Raw genomic sequence first — 24994 nt, 5'->3', positions numbered from 1 at the left:
AGACTAGATATAATATATATATTTATATAGATATAAAAACTAGTAAAAAAGAGGATTTTAATTAGTTTTAAATCTTTTTTTATATTATAGTTAAATTATTAATAGTTAAATATTATAAGGTTAGGGTAGGTGTGTGACTCGCTTATCTGCGTGACTCGCTTATTAACCACGTTACCTTATAAAGGTAAATATAAAGGGATAAGCTAGCTATCCCGCAGTGGTCTGCATACTGACTACTGGCCTAAAATCTAGCTAACTAGTGCAGGGCATTTGGACTCATTCAACCAGGATTATATCTAGCTACAGTCGGTCCAAGGTAATTCCGCTCTAAAATTTTATACTGGTCAATTCAGACAGGACTAGAGAGCTACCATCGTAGGCTCAGAGCAGCTAAGGTTGGGCAAAGAAAATCGTTAAACGCAGATAATCTGCCGATGCTCTACTCGTTACTATAGACTATGTATTTACTATATTTTTAAAACCTAAATATTCGTTCTACTAATATTTTGTGTATATATATAACCCTTAGTTGTCAACTATCTGCTCCGCCCTTCCTAACCTATCTCCTATTCTTGCACTCCTCCTTTTGCTGTTCATACCATTGAGAATTCGATTGGTGGTACCCGAATAATTCTTGGTTCATCTCCTGCCATAGTGTAATGTCAGCTTCCTGGGCTTGAAGCTCTTGGCTGCGTGTCTTGGCCCAATTGTTGATTTCTGTAACCTGCTGGTCGTAGCTCTGTTTCGCCCTTCCAAGACAGTCGTCAAGTCCGTTTCCTTGGTTAGACGTGGTGGGCTGCGCCAAAGTTTTGCACTGATCCCTCTTCCGCTGAAATGCAACATCAATAGAATCCCAGTATCTGTCATCCTCACCGTCCTCTCCAGTGCGGCTGTTCTGCCAGTCTCTAAAGCGTTGTATCTGCTGAGTGTTCTCGCGCAGCGCCGTGTTGAAACAGTCGAGTACCTTCTGCTTAATGTCTTGTCGGTCCTGGCTGCTAGAGCCCCGATTTGCTTGCTCGACCTCCTGCGAGACTTGATCATATTCTGTTTGCATCTGGTCGACTCGATCTTGCATGAATTTCTGCCAAGCCTTTTCCATCTGTTCCTGCTGCGGCTCCTGCGGCTTCTGTTCCTGCTGCGGCTTCTGCGGCTTCTGTTCCTGCTGCTGTTGCTTAGGGGTAACATTGATCTTGGACTGCGTCGCGAGGCGGGCTGCACAGATGTCTCTCATTTTTTTTGTATTTGGCCAGGTGTAAACTCGTAGCCCTCGCAGCCGACTCTATAATTCGTGTTAGTATTGGATAGACATTTCATCCAGTTTAACAGGCCAACATTGTATACATACATATTAAACGAGTTCATGACATTCTGGATCGGGTCTGCGTAGCCACAGGTGCTCAACTCACCCACTTTTGCGCAAAAAAATTTCTCGTCATGAAGACCGCTTGTTAAGTGAGGGGGGGTATCCCAGATACCATCGTTTTCCGAAGAGCACTCGTCGCTATCCGTGTGGCCTAGCCCCAGCCAGTGACCAATTTCGTGGATGAGGACCTGTCTATGTCTGTTTGCTGGATCAGAGCCCTTAGGAATAGTTGCAGAGGATATAAACACGGCCTCAGTTCTTGTTACTTCCTCATGTCCGTCAGGATAGATGGTGCTGCTGGTGTGCCACCAAGACTGCCCTACATTGCCCATGCCATCCCTATCGTTCCAGCGAAACGCGAAAACAATGTTAAGCGAGGCTTCATTCCTCTCGGGGAAGTAGTTGATAATTGTCTCTTTTTGGCTTGCCTTAAAAGTTCCGGAAGAAAAAATCTCGGGGGTAATATCATAACGAACTTTTTGAACAGAAGCATCGAAGAAGATATTGACAGCTTCGTAGTGTTTGTTTACCCACTTGATTTCTTCTTCGATTTGGCTTTCCTAATTTCATTTAGTTTGTATTATTGCGCATGTGGCCATTGTTAACCATACCAGAATGTAGCCACCGGCGACGGTCTTGTCTCTAGCGAGAACAGTGATATACGTTGGCACTACATATTGTTGTCCGTCACGCTTCGTAATGTTGGGACCTTGATTCATGGCCTCTGGTACGAGATCCACAAGGCGAAGGGGAGGCTGAGATGCACCACATTGTTGATGTGTGCCTTGATCAGCTTCGACTGCCCAAACACAAGCGGCCGAGGCGATAATGCCGGTAGCGATGACGCGAAAGATGGGAAGCATCATGGGATAAGGAAGGAAACGATTGACTGAAGAAATAAAGGAGAGGATAAAGTCGTAGTGTGATGCCAGGGAGCTGCATTATATTGTACCAGGCGAGGAGATAACGCGGCGGCAGTTAATTTGATTCACGCATGCGAACTTATTTGCGCTGCCTAGTATGGCGCATAAAATAACAAAATGACACTCGGCCAGGAAATAAAGTGTTCACGTCGGCCGCCCACTTCTTAGCAGCATCAAGGATGTTATAAGTCATAAAGAAAAGGGTCTACGCTACTGAACCTAGGAGAAGACGATAGGTTGATGTACATAGGGTCGTCCTTTGTAAGTAGGATAAAGCTTTATCCTCGCCTAGGCTAGCTTTAATAAAAGTATTATACCTATGTCAGGGATCTTTTCTAACGCACAGCCGTTTATTCAGAGTTAATTACGGCATCAAGGCTCATAGGATAGAATTAATGCATTATTAATCTATAATAGCTGTATACCATCCCGACTTCAGACTTCAGGGAATCCAAGCCCCATAGTCCACAAAAGAGTTGTTTCATGTAGAGCAACCTCTCATGCATTCATCATTGTTTTATTACGCCTAGTGGCTTACAGTCAATACAGCTCACTGGCTATGCCAAAGGTTTTGACTATTCTCCTTATCCATTCATTCCACTTATTGTTTCTGTCATTGTCCAAGGCCGTGATTATGATCCTTTTTCAGTGGAAAAGGACACGTAACTCCGAGCTGCGCCTCACCTAACTTTGATGAAAATCACATGAGCCAGGGTCGCATGCCAAGGGATGTCTAGAGGACGCCCTGCTGTTGTGTCTGTCTCCGTTCTCTCAAGTGTAAGAAATTAGAGTTGTCCTTCCTGATTCTTCCACTGTCGCATGAAATTCAAAGCCGCGAACTGTTCTTAAAATGTCAGATGTATAAAGTGGTAGTAGATTCAAGCCCAATCGTTCGTTCTACACGTGGTACGCCCTTGAATTGAGTTTTTTTGTGGATTAACCAGCTGGCGATTTCTTCCCCTATCTCCGTAGAATTTCCCTACAACCGAACCTGGATCGTCTTGTCGTATCGTAACCTTCTGTCGATCAAAGTTGGAAAACGGGCGGAGCCTTCGTTATGACTGTACTCTCGATTTATCTTTGCTGCCACGTGCCGCCCGTGCAGTTCCAGGCATTGGCTCTGGGCCTGGTGTTCATGTCAGTTTATTGCTATGCCGTTTCCGTGTGCTTCCTCGTTTCCTCCAGGTGTGTTACAACTTCTTCCGAGTAGTAAATACCTGTTGATCTGGCAATTCTGGCCAAAGTCTGGCACATGGGGGTTTAGTTGAGATGCTTCATGGTCGTTTGTCTAAAAGTCTAGATAGATTTACAGCTTTTGTACAATAAACTGTGCCGGCCCGTCCTCTGCCAGGACCAGCCGCAGCGTGCGACCGAACCGGCGATACTTTGCCTCGCGCTCCGCCTGCAATGCGACCTCTGTGAATTCATGTTCTTCTCCTCGCCTTTGCCATCGGAGACACTACAGATGGCCGACGAATGCAACCGGGCAGGCGCCTGGGAATGGCTTCTGGGGTAGATGTTGAATTTCTGGAGCATCTGAGACCAGGATAGAAGACTTGATGGTCTCTCTGCAACATGACTATATGAGTGGCTAACTATATTACGACGCCAAGCGACGCAGAATGGAGAGCGCGCCAGCATGACGGGCATATTCGCCTTCTACTTTATGCCCTGATGTTAAGTTTTTTTAAGCACGTGGTGACTAGTGACACAACCTAGTTTTCTTTATAAAAATACATAACTTTAACTACCCTACTCAACCCCCTAGTCAGCCATAATCTAACCCTAGTTAATAAAGTACCTTTTCTAATAGGGGCATAAAAAAGCGTCTTATATAGACAAAAAGAGCCCTTTTATAAGTCACCTATACTCCTCATAAATCTAGTGACTTAGGACTTAAGGTGCTATATAGCTGCTATAGCTAGTGTATAGCCACTATACGGCTGCTGTAGCTACTATACGGCTGCTGTAGCTACTATACGGCTGCTGTAGGGCTGCTGTAGGGCTGCTGTAGGGCTGCTGTAGGGCTGCTGTAGGGCTGCTGTAGGGCTGCTGTAGCCACTATACGGCCACTATACGGCCGCTATACTGGCCACTATACGGCTGTACGGCTGCTGTACAGGGGATAGTCGGTACTTTGTGATGTGGCCCGCCGTGGCCCACCGTGGCCAGCTCTGTGGGTTCTCTTCGATGTATCCCGAGTCACGTCACCAGTCACCAGTACTCAAAAAACCGGTAACACCTCCTCCACTGCCAAAGGGATAATTATAATAAGCAAAGGGGTCCCTTCCGCGCTCATCACTGTCGACCCAAAAATTGTGGTCGACCACTTATTTGTAGACGACCTATACGCCGTTATGAGCTCAACATCAGACGGCTGCGAAACTCGTTAAGGTTGCAATATTACGTATACAGACCTGAGTCAAGCGGCGAAAAAAATCAAACTCGAGACCAGGGCCAAAATCATGCATTATCCTTTATACGAGTCATTCATACGTGGCTGTATATTAATAATAAATATATTCGCACAGTTGTTATTTTACGGATTAGATATAAACAAAATGACTGAAGCTTATTTTAAGGCTGGTCGTGTCGGACGTATGGTCCGTGGCCACCCTGTCTTGCAAAATTTGTCAGCCCCCTGATGACCTCTCCACTTGCCAGCTCCCCCTAATAACACACAGCAAATGGCTAAAAAGCGGCCTCGGAGTGTGTATACAGAGGAAACTAATCCGTATGGCTGATGCCATATTTGACATGACAGAAAAATGGGTTATCGCAACACCATGCCGCCCGGAAGTACGGCATCCCACAGCAGTCTATATCCAACTGAATCCAAGGCCAGACAGCTTTAGAGGATCAAATCCCGCCTAAACGATACTTTACCATAAATCAGGAGGCTAATTTAGTCTCTTGGGTTCTCCGTCAAGAGTCCTTAGGCTATGCTCCCTCCCACAGTCAGATTCGAGCCTGCATTGTGGCCATATTGAAGCAACAAACAAGAGGCAGGAATTGGGGCAGAAATGGGTAGCCAGATTCATCAAACGCCATCCAGAGCTCGAGAATAAAGTCAGAAGACGCCAGGAGCCTAACAGATTTAACTCATTCAGTCCAAAAGCAGTGCACTGGTACTTTGATATCAGGGAGAAAGAGGCTGATACCCCCTCAAAAACCACCAGAACCGGAAGGCGGGTAAAAAGGGTCTGTTATGAATAAGTGCATCATTTTTCTATCAAATGATGCAATTTTTCGGTCTAGACTTCATTTGCAAGATTCAGCCTTGATTTTCTTTTTTATGAGGACGACTGTTTCTGCCTGAAAACTTCTCAATAGGTAGACATCGTCATTCCTGGCCCTATAACCAGGTCATGGATGGCTAGCGTTCCGCAAAACAGTACGTATCGTACATGTGCCCGCACCCACTTTGCTAAGGGGTGCTGTACATGGCCGTAACTAGCACACCGAGTAACCACCACATATAAATACTAGTTTAAAAGTCTACTTTTTCTAATAACTATAACTCTTTAACCACTTAATAATAAATTTTAAAATAGATCTAGTATTTTAAAGTATACTTTAAAGTATAAGGTACTAACTTGCTTTTACGAATTTATAGTTTATTTAAATAATAAACTAAGAAAATATAAAAGAAAAAGAAAAAAAAGTTTAAGTTTTTATTTTTCTTATTTAATGATTGAATAAGATAAATATTAGATAAAAGAAAAATATGGTATAGTAATATAAGATGTAAGTTGTAATACTAAATTTATTTTAGAATTTATAATAAAGTAGTTTTAAAGTTATACTAAAAAGAAAAAAACAACGTTTTTAGTGGTATTTATATGTGTGGTTACTCGGTGTGCTGGTTACGGCCTTGTATAGCGGTGTGGCGCGCTAAGATGCATACAGTAGTAGGTAAGCCTCGTTTGCTTGTGGGACACGGAGATCCCACGCCAACTACTCCATAGTGAAACGCCATTTCTCTGACTTGCATCCTGCCTGTCAAGCCACTCAATGTTGAAATCTTTCGTGAACCGGAAATGGACAGGCTTTACGAATGGCGCAAAGAATCCCTTGGCGACCGAGTTTCGAATGACTTTCTCTTTGGTGCAGCGGCGGGCTGTCTGGCCACAATTGTGCTGGCGCTCCTGATGCGCCTCGTGCCGATATTGCGCCGCAATGACATTTACGACCTGGCTCATTGGAAACTGAATATCCGTGTGCCCATGCAGCCCATGTGGATGAACATGGGCTACTGGTAAGAGCGGGCTGACTTGAAATGATGTTACCCCCCCCCCTCCCCTTTCTCCGTGCAACGTGGTCTTTGCTCACACACACAAACTTTCCCCGGTTATTAGGCGGACACCGCGCGGCGACAAGATCCAGCAGATGGATCAGGCTTGCGCCGCGCTGCTGCGCGAGGTTCTCTGCTCCGCCGACTTGCTCACCGGTGACGCCGTCGCGGACAAGGAGCTCCGACGCCGGCGCAGCATCGCCGTTCTCGACGTGGGCTTTGGCTGCGGCGACCAGACGGTGGAGATTGCGCGCGCGCTCGACGCGCCCGCCTGGCAGACGTTTCGCTACGTCGGGCTCACCCTCAACGAGGCGCAGCTGCAGGTTGCGTATCAGCGCGTCGAGCGCGAGGTTGCCAGCGCCAACCGCCACGGGGTCCGGCTCGGGCCCGAGTCCTTTCGCCTGTTTGGCGCCGACGCGGCGCGGCCCGAGTCGTGGGCGCGGCCGGTGCGCGCTCTCGTCGACGGCATCGCCGACGAGGCCTTTCACGGGGGTCACCGCTGGCTCCTGGCGCTCGACTGCATGTACCACTTTGCGCCGTCGCGGACGCCGCTGCTGCTGTACGCGGCGCGCGAGCTCAAGGCCGACTTGATGGCGTTTGACCTGCTGCTCAACGAAAGGGCCTTGTTCTCGGCGCGGATGGCGGCGAAGCTGGTGGGCCGCATGGCTGGGTGCCCGCTGGGTGCGTTTATGACGGAGCATCAGTACGTTGAGCAGCTCGTGGACGCGGGGTACGATAGAGATGCTGTGCAGATTCGGGACGTGACGTCGGATGTGTTTGGCGGGCTTGTGGCGCACATTGAGAGGCAGCAGAGATTGCTGAAGCCGTACGGGATATCCATGGGTAGTATGGGTGTGGCAAAGAAGATGTTTAACTGGATTGACAACACTGGGGTTCTGCGAGCCGTTATTGTCGTGGCTCGTGTCAAAAGTAAAAGTAAAACTGCATGATTGTTTATGGGGGATTCGTTTGGCGCAGGATAATCTTGAATTGTCTTCTTCTACATGTCATTGACTGTGCACTATAGTCCCGGTTACAAATTTATGCCTTTCAGACTATGTACAGAATGAATGTGCTTTCTTTCTCTAAATCGGAAAAAACTACGACTGCTTGCTATCTTATTACTTCTTGCTGCTGCTATCTTACTACTTCTTGCTGCTGCTATCTTATAACTTCTTGCTGCTGACAGCTTGTGAATCACCGCAATTGGCGCTGGTGAGGTCGCGGCAGCAGTTCAATCGCCTGTTCACAACAACTCGGAGCCCGTTTGAGGGGCGATGAATTACTCTATTGGCAGCCAGACATGTCAATCCTATTCCTTTGAACCCACCAACATTGTCTCGGTCTTTTCTGCCTAGTTTGGGCGGCTGGCAGGCAGCCTGACTTTTACTTGCAGGCGCTGCAACGGCTGCTCACAGTCGCGATCTTCAATGCAGAAAAGGCAGGTTAAGCAACCTTTTTTTAACAAAAACTACATGCAGCTACTGACCGAGATGTAACCTATCGACCAGCGCCATGTCTGACTAATGGATTAATAGTTGTACCAGCTGACCCTGTTGGTGTGGAGGAGGATTGAAGGTCGCAACGGCTCGGCAAGGTGCGCCCAACTGCAACTGGATCAAGGCAACTCGCCCGCACCGAATCACAGCCTTCTTTACCAATTTCTATAAACTATTGATCGGCTCGTATAGTCAGCCGCGCGAGGCTGTGGACAGCCCAACTATGCTTTTTGGGGGCCTCGCCTCAGTTTCCCGTCCCGGCGATGCGCCTGTCCAGCCTAGACCAGGTCCGGAGCAAGAAAAGGCAGGAAGCTTTGCCCGTCCACATGCATGGTGGTCAGTCATCTATCCGGCTTGAGGACACGTTCAAGGTCATGATTTTCAAGTATGCACGCCACATTCACATTGGCTTGTTTGCGCATAGTTGAGGGTTCTGCAAGTTCATCCTTCCTCCACACAGCGGCGCGCCCGCAAGCAGCCTCGAAGTGTTGAACGAGGTTTGTTTGCTTTGCGAGGACTTAGTCTAGTTTTCTCGCCGAGAACATGAAGATTCTTGAAGTCTCCGAGACAATACGAATAAATCATATTTAAAGGAAGGCTCGGGACTGTAGTTTTTGGGATTGGATAGAAGTTGTAAATACTCATTCTCTCTGCTATCGTTCAGCAAGTACAACAGCATGGCTCTTTTTGACCTCTTACAACTTGACGGTGCCCAAATCCTACTTTTGGGTGTATTTTTGTATTATGTCCTCATTTACATTCTTCATCGGATCATGAGGCATGTTTTCCGAGAATTCTACGACTCTTTGATTCGGCAATTCGGCACACGCAAGACCATAGGGCTACTGGTTTTCATTATCGGCGTTCTAGCAACTGTGGTCTCGGTTCCTTTCTGTGGTCGGGCGTTTCTCTTTTCTTCCGCGGGCCGAAATGGCTACGCAACAGGTCCACTGACACTGGATTCTGATATTTGCCTGCAGACGAGACTTGTACTGTGGACAGCAGAGATGCCGCTGTTGGGCGGCACTCACTTCTACCTGGTTCATCACGTCTTATCACTCTTGTCAGTGTCAATTGCCATGTCGAAGAGGTTGAATCTGGCTCCCATTTATTTAATCTTTGCTGGACTCATTACGGAAGTCTTCTCCAGTTCCCGAGCCTTCATCCGCGGGTCAGGGCTATGTCACTCGCACCCAAAGCTCTTCAAGCGCCTTACTTTGTGCAACGCCATTTCTATCCTACTCTGTCGAACATTGCCAGCAATTTATTTGCTGCAAACCCATCTATTTCGACCAGCACTAGTCAGCAACGTTGGTCTGGCCTTTTTCATCTCAATCGCATTCTACGCCGGCTTCGTCAGCTACATGGCTTACAAGTTGCTCGCGGGCCAAGGCTATGTATCATTCCAGCCTGCCCGCCCAGCACACTTTGCGCTCAAGATTGGAAAGGAGACGAGACATATTTCCGTCTATAGCCTGCTCCTGGGCGTATCAATAGCGTCTATTGAACTCTCGTCCACTGCTCTGTACGAACTGGGGAGCCGCAAGCCGCTTCCGAGAAGAGAACTGTTTGACCTGGCCCGCATTGGTCTCGGGACCGTATTCAGCGGTCTATTCGGCGCCAAGTTTATGAACCAAGCGCTATCAGTCTCAGCCGGGCCAAGGACGGAACAGCAAAAAATGCCTGCGCGGTCATCGTCCGTGCCACCAGGAGTCGCGCGACGATTCTTCCCAGGCTTCAAGGGGATTTCTATCCAAGGCGCCATACTGTTTTCTGCAGCTTGGCTGATTATTTGTCCATGCTTTGATTTGAGGGTAAACAATAGACTCCTCTTTAGTGCGATTGCAGTCAGTCTGCCTCTTGGGGAGGCAATTGGACGTGTCGGCTGCTATTTTGCTGGGTGCTGCAACTCTGCGCGAAAAGACAAGTACCCCGGCATCCAGCTACTGGCAGCAGCACTGAATGTGGCCATTTTCTGCTCAAAGACTGTGCTTCTCGCCAATCACGGCGCTTCAAAGATGGGCGAAGCTGGCCTATCAACAGTCCTGGCAAACGGCGTTGCGCGTCTGGTGCTCAATCCGCTAAGAAGCGATGCCGCGGAGATGATGTGTAGTCCTGCGAGCATGTTTGCTTTGGGACAAGTTATCCTCTCTTCTGCCATGTTGGCAACGGAAAAGGCTCAAGGCGCTCATCCTCTGGGACCGTTGCTGGCGACCATCGGGGTGGTCTTGAGCAACATCATCATGTGCCGCATAGCCGTCTTTGCCTGGGAGATGGCAGCAACGCAACTGAAGAAGCGGAAATTGGACAAGTACGCTCGATTAGAAAATCTTGTCTACGCAGTTAGTGTGGCAATTTTTATGCTGGCCACCAATAGCAAGGATGAAGTTGCTCGAGCCGGAAGGTTCTTCCTTCAGAAGGAGTCCTTGTCCGCCATGTCAAGTCCTGCGCTACTGGCATCGGTTTTCGCCTCTGCAATCGTTCCAGTCATTCTTTTAAATTGAAATGTTGTTGATCAGGAGGGAGAAACTGAACCTTGACAATGTTCTTGTTACAGTAGTCAGATATAAAAGCGCCGGCGCAGTACAGTATAAATTCGACATCAAATACGATTTCAGGTCAATCTTGAACCACATCTCAAGTTCCTTTGTTCTATTTTAGTTGATAAGACCGAGAATAGGATCTCGACTGTTTATACGGAACACAGCACAAGTTTTACTGGTCCACTACTCACAGTTACAAACATCCTTCACGCGCCGCACGTTTAGGGTCAATTGCGACAGTGGCGGGGAAACCAAGCTGGTATTTTGATTTGGTTTTTAAGTTGACAAGATGGCCATGAAAAGACGTTGCTTGTCACAGCGGCACGGCTCTGGTAAAGGAAGCCAGCCACTTGATGTGGAAGACGCTGTAAGCAGTAGGCCTGTGGCTGGTTAGCGGTCATGATTTAGCGGCTCGCATAGCTGAGATGCTATCTGCTAATCGAAAATGCTCAGCACTATAATTAGGCCAGCTCGCCAGCTCGTCGTGATCTTGCACGTCTCTTTCGTATCTTTCTTAGTCATTGACCATCAATCCCAGTCGCAGCAGCTCACTTCTCATCAGCTCAATCACAGCAGCTGACCTCTCATCAACCCAACTTTGCTTTGCAGCCACTACAATGGCCATCAATTCTGCCTCGGTCGTCCCCGGCTTCTACAGCTTCTTCTTCAAGAACCTCGATCCTCTCGTGGCGCTCTGGGGTGTCTATCTCAGCTTTGTAGACCCGGATGCAGCGGTCAAGGCATCCGCGCCTGCGTCTACGTACGACCCGAGCCAGGTCTTCCTCTTCCACCAGACGGGCGGCCTTGCGCTGGCCGTCGCTGTCGTATCAGCCGTGCTGCCCCGTTATACCCAGGATCTGGGTGTGTGGCGCATCTTGCAGTTTTCCCTCTTCCTCTCCGATATTGCTGGTCTGAGCGGCATCTACAACTCGCTGGCCAATCAAAGTCGCCTGAGCCCAACCGCCTGGACCTCTGATGACAAGGGCCTCGCTGGAAGCTATCTTGTGCTCACCGTCGTCCGAGCGCTTTTCTTGTTGGGCGTTGGATTTGGGAAACCAGCTTCCGCCAAGAAGTATGCCTGATTGGATACTGCAGCCATTACTCTTGCAGACTGAACTTTTTCGCACTTTGTTGCCCACATCTCCCTCGTTTGTGCTTGTCAATACTCAAGTAGGTGAATATTTATACAGGGTACTAATAATGAAGACTGAATTCAGCTCAAAATGATGGATGACGACATGCCATGTACGGTATAACAATAGCGATCATGGCAAATTTAACATGTTGAATCATGATCAAACCTCTGGTGCCTACAGCGCCATAGCCATGATAAAATCATTTTGACCATCATTTTTGTGAACGTAATGACGAAAGTCGATGTTGCAACAAATTTGAGATTCAGCATTCCATGCGCTACTGCACTGACGTTGTTTATTATTTCCACGTCAACGCGTCCTTCTATTACTAGCCATAGCGTCTAGCATCTCCGCATCCCTCAATCTGCAAGTAAGCTTTGGCGGTTACATTGTACCACGCGCTATGATGCACCAATTTTCGGCAGCAAAAGCAAGCATGCCTGTTGACCCCAATAAATCAAACATAATAAATGCATCTGCTCTCTTTCTTTGACCTTGGCCAGCTTGAAGCCAACTGCAGTTGACGGTCGCTCTGAACACTGGTATTGGTGATGATGCCATCACACCTAATTCACACCCTCACTCTGTGTGTCAATCTAGCTGTTGGGCTTGCAACAGCGGTTCAAAATGGCGCCAACATTCATTTGCTCGATGACGAAAAGTGGATGTTGACCAACGAGCACGGGAATATTACAGTACCCGGAGCATTCCCATCACACGTCCATCTGGACTTGCTCGCTGCTGGCGTTATTGGTAGGAAACGTTACTCTCGCTTTGCATTCAGATGATGCTAACAAAGTCAGAGGATCCGTATGTGCATATAAGCAGTGGTGTTACATCCGATCATGACTGACGCAATGCTCGACATAGGCTCCGTGGCTTTAACGATGTTGATCTGCGATGGGTAGCGAACCAGAATTGGACATATACAAGTGATCCCCTGACCAATCTGTAAGCTTCTTCCAGAGGTGTCATTACCTTCTTGACTGACATGATGTCGCAGCACACGCGATGGAGGGCTGACAACTTGGCTCGTGTTCGATGGATTGGATACGTTTGCAACTGTCAAATTTTGCGACGAGCACATCGGCAGTACAGACAATCAATTTCGCCAGTGGCAATTTGACGTTACGTCTGCCATGTCAAAATGCAGCGGCGCTCCGACTGTGGCCCTCAACTTTGGAAGCGCACCCAAGATTGCCAACGCGATAAATGCCAGTGAGCCACAGCGTAAGTATAAATAGCGAGGGTATGCCACGATGCCGTTTTTTTACCAGTACACTAATTTTCTCAGCATGGTCGGAAGCACTCATTGCAGCATGGTCATTTGAGATTCCGAATAGGAATTTTGTTAGAAAGCAGCAGTCTGACTTTGGCTGGGACTGGGGCCCTGCATTTACTCCTGCAGGACCATGGAAAAGTGGCCGAATCGTCCGAGTTCGGGATGCGAAATATTTGCACGCGGTCAACACTGTTGTTGACGTCTATCGACAAGGTCAAACGAATAATTTTCCCCCAGACCAGACCCAACCCTGGGTAGTGAATGCGAGCATCGACTACATCGGAAACCTGCCAAGAGGCTCGTATATTGATGCTACAATCACGAGTACTTTGCCAGGCTCTGACGTGCTGTTTCGCGGCAGGTTATCGAACCTCCTTACCTCGAACGGTACAATTAGCGGCAGTGTCGAAATTGACAGCTCAAAGCCGACGCTATGGTGGCCAAATGGCATGGGAAACCAAAGCATGTACGTCATTGAGCTCGCGGTTCGAAGCTCAAAATGTTCTTCTCCGTCATTGATCTCCTCACGTCGCTTTGGCTTCCGCACAATTCTTCTCAGCACCGGACCAACGAGCGATGAGGAGGTGGCGTCAGGAAAGCAGCCCGGAAACGACTGGCATTTCGAGATTAATGGGCATCAGTTTTACGTCAAAGGCGCAAACCTTGTTCCGCCAGACGTTTTCTGGCCGCGAGCCAATGCGAAACAAATGAGTGACTTATTTGACGCCGTGCAGCATCAAAACTTCAACATGCTTCGCGTCTGGTCATCCGGGTCCTATCTTCCCGACTTCATCTACGACATGGCCGATGAGCGTGGTATACTTTTATGGAGCGAGTTTCAGTTTGGAGATGCACTTTATCCAGATGACGCTCATTTTGTTGACAACGTGCGCAAGGAGGCGACTGACAATGTCCGTCGAGTGAACCATCATCCATCATTGGCATGCTGGGCTGGTGGAAATGAGATTGAAAATCTTGTGCTTCCAATCGCAAAAATGGCCGACAAGGACAATTATCTGCTCTATGTGGGTCAGTATGAGCATCTTTACATTGATACTCTATTCCGAGTAGTGGCTGCCAACTCACGATCGATTTCTTATACCCCATCCAGTGGCAACAACGGTTGGTCAACAATTGACAAGAATCTCCCTGTACCCATGGTGCAGGTGTATGAGAACAAGACAATTGGCCATCTTTACGGGGATACGGAGCATTACAATTACTCGGCCGCCTCTGCATTTGACGAAAGCACGTATCCTGTTGGCCGTTTCGCGACAGAGTTTGGTTTTCATAGCATGCCGAGTTTGCAGACGTGGAGAACAGCCATTGGTGACGAGGATTTGCACTTCAACTCATCCGTGATTGTGTCCCGGAATCACCATTATCCACCCGGCGGCTTGGTCGCGGATGTGTCCAAGAGCTTAAGGGGCATGGGCGAAATGACGGCTGCTGTTGAAGCTTACTTCCCTTTGCCCAACAAGACGGATTCAATCGAACATTTCAGCGCATGGTGTCACGCAACGCAACTGTTTCAGGCCGACTTTTACCAGAGCCAGATTCAGTTCTATCGTCGAGGAAGTGGGGGAAAAGAGAGACAGCGAGGCGCTCTGTTTTGGCAGCTCAATGATGTTTGGCAGGCGCCGAGCTGGGCGGCGCTCGAGCATGGCGGCCGCTGGAAAGTTCTTCCATACTATATTCGCCGCGGCTATCAAAATGTTGTCGTGTCAACTTCCTGGAATAGCGCTTTGAAGAATCTCGAGATTTGGGTCACCTCAGACTTGTGGCAAGCCGTCTCGGGACAGGTTTCCATGAGATGGGTCGATCTGCAAGGAAAGGCACTCAAGGACAATCTCGGCTTCCCCAAGACTATCAACTTCACCGTTGATGCTATTGGCAGCACCAAAGTGCACGGTGCTGCGTTGCGAGGCTCTTTTGGACTTGCGGGCCTCGATAATGCGTTGCTTTTACTATCAGTGGAAGCGCACGGCCAGCTTCCAAACTCCGAGACCATGGAAAGATTTACGCATGAAGTCTCGTTCCTCCCCACGCCACCCAAGAAGGCAAAGATATCGAACCCTGGCTTACGTCTGACACACGACGAGGCTTCGGGCAAGTTTACTGTGGAGGCGACTGAGAGTGTGTCACTGTACACTTGGCTGACGCACCCTGCAGATACGGTGGGCTTCTTTGACGACAACGCATTTGTGCTCTTACCGGGGCAAAAGAGGGAGATTGGCTTTACACTGCAAAAAGACAATACGAATGGCAGCTGGGTAAATCATGTCACGGTGAATAGCTTGTGGGATCTAAACCACGATTAAAAGTACTTGAAATAATACGAATTGGGAGGAATCAGAAGAGGCAAAAAGATAGTTTGCGAAATGTCGTTACTAAAAAATACCATAGCTCGCTGAGATGAAATAGGTGTGATAGGCAAGGGCAACGATATAGAAAGTGAGGCGCCGCCGCGGAGATTGTCTGGCCGGCTAATGTACAATCTCGAGGGCCGGGGGCCTCTTCGGATGCTGATGATATTCCAAGCTGTGGCTACGTCGCAGACAAACGACGCTGCTTTCTTCGGCAAGAATATATTGTTGACGATACAGGCCTCTTTTTTTTACATCAAACTACAATGTATAATTTTCATTTTGAACTTCATCTACAGGCGGCCTCTCAACCGAGGTAGTGAGGGAAGGGATCATGCTTCTGTCGCCTTCACCTACCGACGCCCTCCAAACCACCTCGAACCACCCATGTGCCGGCTTAACAATTCGAGCGATAATGTCTTCTTCAACCGCGGCAAAATGGTTTCCTCGAAGAGCTGTATTCATACATTTAAAAGGGCTGTCCGTGTTATCGAGATTATTGATGCGGTGAAGTGGGGTCGGTATTTATGTAGGTAGTATTCAGCTCCAACCTAGAACTCAGCAACAGCCAACAAACACTGAAAAAAAAAGACACAAAACAGAAAGTATTATTGATTGAAACCGAACAAATATCGAGAAAATGGGCTCTGGTTGCTGCCCCTCTACTCCCGTCAAGGCTTCCCCAGCTGCGACTCCCGAGTTGGACGTTTGCCGCAACTTATGTTGCAGTGAATCTGACGATACCCCTCTCCTCGCCGACACCAGCCTGGACCAAGGCAAAGACAAGGCTCCCGACTGCTGTGCCGGCAAAAGTGGTCCATGCTGCGATACCTCTTGCCTCAATCGCCTCGCCATGCGAGAGTGTGAGGACGGTCCCGACAGTACGTATAAAGCCGCCCCCAGCGGAAGCCTTTTAACCTTTTGCTCACCAGCTAATAATCTGGCCTAGCCTGTGACGGCGCGGCCGACGGCAAGGCCTGCACGCAGCACAGCACCTCGGTTCTCGACCGCTACAGTCTCACCCTGAACCAGCTGGGATGTATATGCCGCGCTCTGATTGCCCGCGGCGAGGAGACGTGCTGCGAGATTCGCGATCGGCACTCTGCCTACGGCGGTAGCGGACGGCGCGCCGAGTCGTACTCGAGCCGCTCCCGCTCCTCGCTTGAATCCTTGGGTAGCAGCAGCAGTGTCACCAAGGAAGTTGCCGCTCAGAACCGACTCCGGCTGCGTGGCAAAGGCTCCGGCGGCGGCGGCGGCGGCGGCACCAGGCCAACCGCGGTTCCTTCCAAGCCCGCCTGCGCCAAGTCTTGCTGCTCGCCTACTGTGACTGCCCCGGTCATGACAACTCGCAAGGGCAAGGAAAAGGCTACCGATGCTAAGCAGCTGTCCTCTTGCGCCAAGGCCAGTGGTGACAAGGCAGGTGATGGATCGTGCTGTGGACAAGACGACAAGCCACCAATTAACCCTTCGTCTTGCTGTAGCGCACCAGTGGCCGCTGAGAAGGTCTCTGGCGGTGGCTGCCGTGGGCAGCTTGCCAAAAGTGTCACGGCCTCGGCGGGTTCATGCGGCGATGCACCGGCCAAGGCAAAGGCCTCTGCCAGTCCTTGCTCCGGAAAGAATCCTGTTGACGAATCCTGCGGTGATTCCTGCTGCGAGACACCAGCTCCGGCAAAGGCCTGTGCCGACTCTTGCTGCAGCTCTTCTCGGGTCGCAAACAGTTGCGCAGATGCTTGCTGTAGCGAGCCACCCGCTGCTGCAGGATGCTGCGCGGACGCTTGCGGCGGCAAAGCACCTGCTTCCGCAGCTAGCTGTGCAGACTCTTGTTGCGATTTGCTCGAAACGGTGAACACCTCTGATAGTGAAATGGCCATTGAAGCCATTGCCGACGTTGAAGATCAGGGACTTGGCAAAGAGCACGTCATTCTCAGCATCTCAGGTATGACTTGTACTGGCTGTGAAACAAAGCTCAGTCGAACTCTTGCTAGCGTCCCGGCCGTCAAAGATCTCAAAACGAGTCTGGTTCTCTCACGTGCTGAATTCAATCTTGATCTTCGCCTTGGCTCCGTCGCCGAAGTCATCAAGCATCTTGAACGAACGACCGAATTCAAATGCGATCGAATTCAGAACCAAGGCTCTAGTCTTGACTTGATCATCCCCGGCGAGCCATCCAACTTTATCGACCAAGCCTGGCCTGACGGGATCATAGAGATGGTGGCTGTTGACAAACAGACTGTACGTGTCACGTTTGATCCCAAGATCGTGGGGCCTCGGGATCTTGCTGAAAAGACCTGGCGAGAGCCTTTCAATCTTGCACCTCCACGTGGCGACGCATCACTCGAAGCAGGTGCCAAACATGTCAAGCACATTGGATATACGACGCTTCTCTCTGCAGTTCTGACTATTCCAGTCCTGGTCATGGCCTGGGCACCGTTGCCCAAGAGAGAGATTGCCTACGCCTCTGCCTCGTTCGCTTTGGCGACTATTGTTCAAGTCGTCATTGGTGGTCCCTTTTACCCGAAAGCTCTCAAGGCCCTCGTCTTTTCCCAAGTCATTGAAATGGATCTGCTCATTGTCTTGAGCACCAGCGCCGCCTACATTTTCTCCGTTGTTTCCTTTGGTTATCTCCTCGCAGGCAAGCCGCTTTCGACTGGCCAGTTCTTCGAGACCAGTACACTTCTCGTCACGTTGATCATGGTTGGGCGATGGGTCGCCGCCTTGGCACGTCAGCGGGCCGTCGAGTCCATCTCCTTAGAGTCACTGCAAGCCTCGGCGGCCATTCTTGTTGAAAACGGCATAGAACGCGAGATTGATGTACGTCTCCTTCAATACGGCGACATCTTCAAAGTGCTCCCCGATACCACAATTCCGACCGACGGTACCATCATTGCCGGCTCTTCTGAGACTGATGAATCCATGCTCACAGGTGAATCCAAGCCTGTTGAGAAATATCCCAAATCTGCGGTGATTGCAGGCTCCATCAACGGCCCTGGTGTTTTGACTGTCCGGCTCGATCGCCTGCCCTGTGAAAATAGCATCAATACGATTGCCGCAATGGTCAATGAAGCAAAGCTGTCCAAGCCAAAGCTGCAGAACCTCGCTGACAAAGTTGCAAGCTACTTTGTACCTGTTGTGGTGACCTTGACCATCATTACTTTTGTCATTTGGGTCGCTATAGGCAAAACTATCCGCCACCAAACCAGTTCCGAAGCTGCCATTCAAGCCATTACCTACGCCATCACGGTCCTCATTGTCTCTTGCCCCTGTGCCATTGGTCTGGCGGTTCCCATGGTTGTCGTCATTGCCAGCGGTGTAGCTGCTAACAAGGGCATCATATTTAAATCTGCCGACGCGATCGAAGTCGGCTACAAGACGTCCCATGTTGTATTTGACAAGACTGGAACCTTGACACGCGGAAAGCTCTCGGTGACTGCGGAGCAGTGCTTGGATAGAAGTAAACTCCCTCTTCTCTACGGTCTTGTTCAGAACAGCAAGCACCCCGTCTCTGTTGCTATAGCCGCCCATCTCAAAACTAGCGGCATCACAACCTCCGTCGTTCCAGAGCCAAAGAGTCTTACCGGAAAAGGTGTTGAAACTACCGCAAGCGGCCAGAAACTGCAGGCCGGTAATTCCCGCTGGCTCAATATGACTGACCACGACCTTGTTCAGCCGATGCTCGCAAATGGTCACACTGTCTTTTGCTTCTCCGTCGATGGTGTCCTAACTGCAGCATATGGTCTCGAGGATGAGCTACGCCCTGACGCCGCTGCCACGGTCGACGCCTTGAAAAAGCGCAATATTTCCGTGCACCTAGTTTCGGGCGATGACGACGGCGCGGTTCAGGCTTGCGCATCCAAACTCGGCATCTCTTCCAGCAATGTCTCCTCTCGCAGCTCCCCGGCAGAAAAGGGAGCCTATGTCAAGAAGCTCGACTCGGTCATTTTTTGTGGCGACGGTACAAACGACGCGGTTGCGCTCGCGCAGGCTACAATTGGCGTACACATCAACCAGGGTGCTGACATTGCGCAGTCGGCAGCAGATGTGGTTCTCATGCGCCCCCATCTCGAAGGCATCCTCGCAATCATGAATGTCAGTCGAAAGTCGGTCAACCGGATCTGGTTCAACTTTGGATGGAGCCTAGTCTACAACACTTTTGCCATTCTGCTCGCAGCAGGCGCGTTTGTCAATGCCAGGATTCCGCCCGAGTTTGCCGGTCTCGGTGAGCTGGTCAGCGTTTTGCCCGTCATTGCTGCCGCCGTGCTCTTGCGGTGGTCAAACATCTAGGCTTGACCCGAGGTGGTCACAGGTACAGTGCGGCGTAATCGAATAAGAAGGCACAAGCAAATCTGCACGTATTATATACACACAGAAGAGTTGTTAGTGCATGAGCTTTCTGTCTCCTTCCGACCATGTTGGGAAGGGAGCTCTGCGTCAAGGTTCCTCAACCATGTCACATAACTAGTGCCTAGTGTATATAATATATTATCTGTGATTCTCCTCGCACTTTTCGATTTGATAGTGACCACTGCCTCTGAAAACCGGACTCCAGATGATATGGCTTTTTTCTTCGTCAATGAGTGCGTCAGCCAGGTTGAGTCACTCATCAAGCTACAGCTGTTGCGATTGGCTCGTACTCCCCGTGAGAAGTACTATTCACACTATCATCGTCAGATTTTCCCAAGATTTATAAACTAAAGATAGCTAGTCTAAGCGGTGCTTTACTACTTAAAAGCTTTGCACTAACTAGACTGGAACCATTTTATTTCCTTGTATTTCTAAAGCGATATAACTATAGGAAAGTACCTAAAGATCAGTTTATAAGTAATGCATAATTAATTTAACTGGGATTTGATTCATTCAATGTCGGACTACGCTAAGCCGCATGTAGCAGCCAATGACGCGCCCGCCTCTCTGAAAAATCTCACAGTTCCCACTCTCAGACGCCCGCGGCGCTGCTATAATTGACGGCGCTACCCCACCATCCCGCTTGCCCAAGCCAGCCCCCAAAAGCTCTCTCATCGAACCTCTGGCGACGCACCTATTACTCGCCGTCGCTCGCCTCGCCACTCATTCCTGTGGCGCATTGCCAAACCGCATCTCACGTCCGTTTCTCAATACCATTTATTTATATTTTCCCGCCTCCAATATCATTACTCTTCCGCGACGCTTCTTGCCATCTGCGCGTTTGCAACATGTCGGACCACGAATTCGGAGGTGAGACGCCCTGCTCGATAAACAAGCCACTGCCCACGCACGCTTACTTTTGTCGCGCCACCATGGAACTTACTTCTCATCGTCTGCGATTGACTTTTTTGCATATTAACTGACCCTGGCGCTAGGCAATGACGACCTCTCTCTGCCAAAAGGTATGTTTTGTCAGCAACGCGATCGTCGCAAACAGAAGAGCACAAGCACCACAAGCTTTTGTATTTTCTCTTCTTGTTCGGCCCTACTGAACACGTTCTCCGCGTCGCAGCATGGCAACTGACCTACAAACAGCTACCGTCCAGAAAATTGTCACGGAAATCTTGCCGCCTTCCGCCGGCGTCGCCTTTGCTAGGGAGAGTCGCGACCTGCTCATAGAATGCTGCGTCGAGTTCATCACTCTGATATCATCAGAGGCGAACGAGATCTCTGAAAAGGAGGCCAAGAAGACGATAGCGTGCGATCACATCACAAAGGCCCTCGAGCAGCTCGGCTTCTCTGATTACGTACCAGCCGTTATGGAAGCGGCTGCAGAGCACAAAGAAGTGCAAAAGGTACGCGACACTCAGCCAGGAGATGATCCGGCAACGCGTCATATACGACGCTTACTCCCCGCTTCTATCATGGAGACTTTACTAAAAAGAAATCAGGGCCGAGAAAAAAAATCAGACAAATTCGCTAATAGCGGCATGTCCATGGAGGAATTGGCTCGTCTGCAAGAAGAACAATTCGCTCAAGCCAGGCAGCGCCACGGTTAAATCATTCCTTTCTAGTTATATGGCGTTCACTTATTGTTTCAACATTTGTTAGGCGTTTATAGAGGAATTCAATTCAGGATGTTTTTCCGCCTTGGTACCCGTCGGCTCCCTTCCTCCATCACGCGCAGCACAGCGGCTCCGCTGCTAGAGACTTCAGCGCTGGGGACTTGAGCGCTTGTGCCGCCACTCCTGTTGCGTCACTGAATGTCACTGTGCACGGTCAAAAAGCATGGCCTTGCACAGAGTAGCACGGCTATAATGCCAATAGCCCTTGATTTTGGCCTGCGAGCACTTCTTGCTCAGGCTGCGTGCCTGTTCTCACTCCATGGTCTCTTATCGATAAGGTTCACAAAATCACCGTCATCTACTAACTACTGCCTGCCGGACTGTGACAAGCCTTCTTCACACACCGACACCGAGCGACCAACCGAAGCGTCGGGATTATTTTTGCATTGGTTTCCATCCGAGGCTCAAGTTTGTTCCGCCACAATAGGACGACGACGTCGTCAAAAGCACCAACAGCGTCCCCGCATCCCGCGCTGGGCTCGCTCCAAGATGGGTCAAGAAGAGTCACGCATGGTGGACGAGTCTACACCGCCACAGACACTTTCCGAGCGCAGCATCACAGCCGTTGCCGACTACATCAAGAGCGGCGATGTCAAACGCATTGTGGTCATGACCGGTGCCGGGATTTCCACCGCTGCAGGAAGTAGGATGACCCCTTCAGCGTCGTGAAATCCGCCATTGACCCACCCTGCAGTTCCGGATTTCAGATCCCCAAAGACTGGGCTGTATAACAACCTTGCTCGCCTAAACTTGCCTCACGCAGAGGCCGTTTTTGAGATATCGTACTTCAAAGAGAATCCTGAGCCATTCTACGTGCTCGCCAAGGAGCTGTATCCTGGCAAATTTCACCCTACAGTCTCACATGTGTTTCTGTCGCTTTTGGCACAGAAGGGTCTTTTGCACATGCTTTTTACCCAAAACATCGACTGTCTGGAGAGAGCTGCTGGTGTACCTCCAGAAAAGATTATCGAGGCCCACGGAAGCTTTGCCACCCAACGATGCGTTGAGTGCAAAAAAGAGTTCCCTGACGACGAGATGAAGACGCATGTTCACAACGGAGACGTACCTCGATGCATAGACCGGAGTTGCAACGGCCTTGTCAAGCCAGACATTGTTTTCTTCGGAGAAGCACTGCCGCGAGCATTCTCCGAGCAGAGCCACAAAGCAGCCATGGCTGACCTCGCCCTCATCATCGGAACAAGCCTGCAGGTCTATCCCTTTGCCGGCTTACCACAGATGGTGCGGGAGTCCATTCCGCGTGTTCTGTTTAACATGGAGAAAGTTGGGCAGATCGGAACCAGAGCAGACGATGTCGTGTCGCTTGGACCCTGCGATGACGGTGTCCGCCAGCTGGCTGCCGAGCTTGGCTGGGGCGGTGAGCTGGAGAAGATGTGGCGTGGCATCGTTGGCGAAGAGGAGGCTGAGAGGCAGCTACGAAGCCAAAAGGAGCGCAACAAGGAGGTCGATGAAGAGGTTCAGAGGCTCACTGAGAATGTAGAGACCGCGCTGAGAATTCACGACGAGGACTCAGCCAGCAACGAGGCGGTGGCATCCAAGTCACGCCAATCAGAGGAAGCCGAACCCAGTGATAATGTCTCGGAACAGAGTGCAGAGGCGTCTGCAAAGACGGAGGACGCTGGAGAAGGAAGTGAACTGCCGCCACCACTACCAGCAACTGAAAAGGATGCAGATGCGAGCACAACGGACGAGTCAGCTGAGAAGAGCGACAGTTTTCCCAAGTCGGCCCTTTAAAACTACGAATGGAACATGTATAGCATGTGACCTGCATTTCATAATTGGGACATTTTCGTTGATGGTAAGGAGTCTCGTCACGCCCATGCGATCTATATAACGACAATCACGAATTGGATGAGTTTTGTACACTTTCACTGCACATTGCGCCTAGGCTATTCAGAATATTGAGCTCAATTCAGTAGCCGCTGGACCCTAGCAAAGAGCTCGCTGCGTTTCTGTAGCGCTTGCTAAATCATCATGTGTCACATACGTGAACAACGATTGGCATATATGCATTCCATCAGGGATTGGCCTATACACACTCGAGTGAGTGGCGCGAAGAATGGTATCGCTATTGTACACGTGATGTTTCCATCTTTTTTTGACACAGTCGTAACTCTGGAACAGATTGGCTCGAGTGTCTTGCCAGCATCTGTCATAGGTCACACTTCACGACTCATGAGCTCTTCCTCCAGGCTGGACTCGCCATCATGATGATTGGTCTTCGGTGCGCTCGCATGTAAGCTTCGCGAAGTTTGGGATCGGCGTCGGATCGAATAACGCTACCGATGGACATGAAGAAACTGGTCGCGGTTAGACATGCAAGTGCGGAGGCAAGCGGCACATTACTCACCCAAACGTAGCGCCAGAAGCACCCATAAACTGTCCAAGAGTTCTGAAGACTCCTTGCGATCCTGCGCCATGTCTGAAAATGCTCACCGTGCCTGCGTATTGTTAACTTTTGTATTCGGCACAAAGAAACTCGGCGCGGTGACGTACCGTAGATGAAGCCAATGATGACGCCGACAGCTTAGATATCTTGTTAGTCATCGTGATATATAGTCCGTCCCAAGATAAAACATACTCCCTCCCATCATGGCTCCCATTTTGACTGCAACCTATTAGTACACGGTACTGCGCAAGCGTCGAACGAGTGTGTTCCTACACTTGTCAAAGTTGGACGGGCCATGCTGGCCGCCCATGGGGACGTTGGCAACAGGAGGCATTGTAGTTTCTGGTGCTATTAGACGCCGTCTCGTTCGTTGTCGGCCTAGGGGGGCATAAGACCCTGACGAATTCGACAATTGTACACCCACTCAACCAAATTCCGCCGAGCTCGTCTCCAAACCGCGGGCGTTGATTGGGGAGCACCGAGCTCTGCGGATAAACCTTGTTGCGGGCCGCCAGGGGGCTCCTCACAGTGCCTACTCTCTGGACGCTAAACGTACGCACTGTAGATATACCTCACGTGAAGCGATTCTGAGAAAAAAAGAATCAAGAGATCAGGTAGGAAAGTACCTAAATACCTGACAGAAGTCTCCTCAACGCTGTATTGAATTCTTTGCACATGATTTTTGATTTACGTGAAGCAGGTAGCTGTGGCGTGACGTACGTGCCACAAATGCCACGAGTCGATATATGTGCTGCTCACTGTGCGACCTTCGCAAGCGCTTCTGGCAGGACGGGGGTGGTGTCCAACACTATCTTTCGCTCCGGCTCCAGCCCCCGTGTCTTTAATCAACGTCGTCAAAATCTGTAGTCGCCCCAACTCGCTTCAATCTTGGTAAGTTTTTTGAATTGTGCGCGTATCGCTGTACTCTGTGATACAAGTCGACGCCGAGCGCTCCGTGCAATTTTCTTCAGCTCCACGCTCTTTCCCGATCGACAGCTCAATGGTTCTGACTTAAGTCCTACCCATCATAGAACAATCACCAGCGTCGTTTGAATACCTCCTCATCACCGAGTTGCGAACTGTGAAGCATCTATCCAACGACACGTCTGAAAAGCCCACTGCGGCTCCGACTGAATGGTCGCTTGTCGGCTCCAG

General features: G+C 49.8%; 7 protein-coding genes across 7 annotated transcripts; 5 read left to right on the top strand and 2 right to left on the bottom strand.

Moving 5' to 3' along the window:
• Positions 1-559: 559 nt before the first annotated feature.
• On the bottom strand, positions 560-2226 carry BBA_05615 (metalloprotease-like protein; the record flags this gene model as incomplete). The annotated part of the gene is made up of 3 exons (XM_008600712.1): positions 560-1279; positions 1342-1923; positions 1975-2226. 3 exons carry the CDS (start codon positions 2224-2226, stop codon positions 560-562), a joined length of 1554 nt encoding a protein of 517 aa, XP_008598934.1.
• A 4100-nt stretch (positions 2227-6326) lies between these two features.
• Positions 6327-7530, top strand: BBA_05614 (uncharacterized protein; the record flags this gene model as incomplete). Its single annotated transcript, XM_008600711.1, has 2 exons — positions 6327-6544; positions 6645-7530. The coding sequence occupies 2 exons, from the start codon at positions 6327-6329 to the stop codon at positions 7528-7530; spliced, it is 1104 nt and encodes a 367-aa protein (XP_008598933.1).
• A 3709-nt stretch (positions 7531-11239) lies between these two features.
• Positions 11240-11704, top strand: BBA_05613 (uncharacterized protein; the record flags this gene model as incomplete). The annotated part of the gene is made up of 1 exon (XM_008600710.1): positions 11240-11704. One exon carries the CDS (start codon positions 11240-11242, stop codon positions 11702-11704), a length of 465 nt encoding a protein of 154 aa, XP_008598932.1.
• A 608-nt stretch (positions 11705-12312) lies between these two features.
• BBA_05612 (beta-mannosidase A) lies at positions 12313-15361 on the top strand (the record flags this gene model as incomplete). Its single annotated transcript, XM_008600709.1, has 5 exons — positions 12313-12511; positions 12562-12568; positions 12629-12709; positions 12762-12988; positions 13053-15361. The coding sequence occupies 5 exons, from the start codon at positions 12313-12315 to the stop codon at positions 15359-15361; spliced, it is 2823 nt and encodes a 940-aa protein (XP_008598931.1).
• A 685-nt stretch (positions 15362-16046) lies between these two features.
• On the top strand, positions 16047-19687 carry BBA_05611 (copper-transporting ATPase; the record flags this gene model as incomplete). Its single annotated transcript, XM_008600708.1, has 4 exons — positions 16047-16287; positions 16356-16826; positions 17266-17342; positions 17531-19687. 4 exons carry the CDS (start codon positions 16047-16049, stop codon positions 19685-19687), a joined length of 2946 nt encoding a protein of 981 aa, XP_008598930.1.
• Positions 19688-20595: 908 nt separating this feature from the next.
• BBA_05610 (Sir2 family protein) lies at positions 20596-23184 on the top strand (the record flags this gene model as incomplete). The annotated part of the gene is made up of 5 exons (XM_008600707.1): positions 20596-20617; positions 20743-20769; positions 20903-21162; positions 21880-22075; positions 22127-23184. The coding sequence occupies 5 exons, from the start codon at positions 20596-20598 to the stop codon at positions 23182-23184; spliced, it is 1563 nt and encodes a 520-aa protein (XP_008598929.1).
• A 439-nt stretch (positions 23185-23623) lies between these two features.
• On the bottom strand, positions 23624-24173 carry BBA_05609 (mitochondrial genome maintenance protein Mgr2; the record flags this gene model as incomplete). Its single annotated transcript, XM_008600706.1, has 5 exons — positions 23624-23750; positions 23801-23891; positions 23947-23976; positions 24032-24058; positions 24113-24173. 5 exons carry the CDS (start codon positions 24171-24173, stop codon positions 23624-23626), a joined length of 336 nt encoding a protein of 111 aa, XP_008598928.1.
• Positions 24174-24994: the final 821 nt, after the last annotated feature.

The sequence above is a fragment of the Beauveria bassiana genome (genome assembly GCF_000280675.1).
Source record: "Beauveria bassiana ARSEF 2860 unplaced genomic scaffold BBA_S00015, whole genome shotgun sequence".
In the NCBI taxonomy this organism is placed as follows: domain Eukaryota; kingdom Fungi; phylum Ascomycota; class Sordariomycetes; order Hypocreales; family Cordycipitaceae; genus Beauveria; species Beauveria bassiana.
This window is presented reverse-complemented; position numbering and strand designations above follow the sequence as displayed.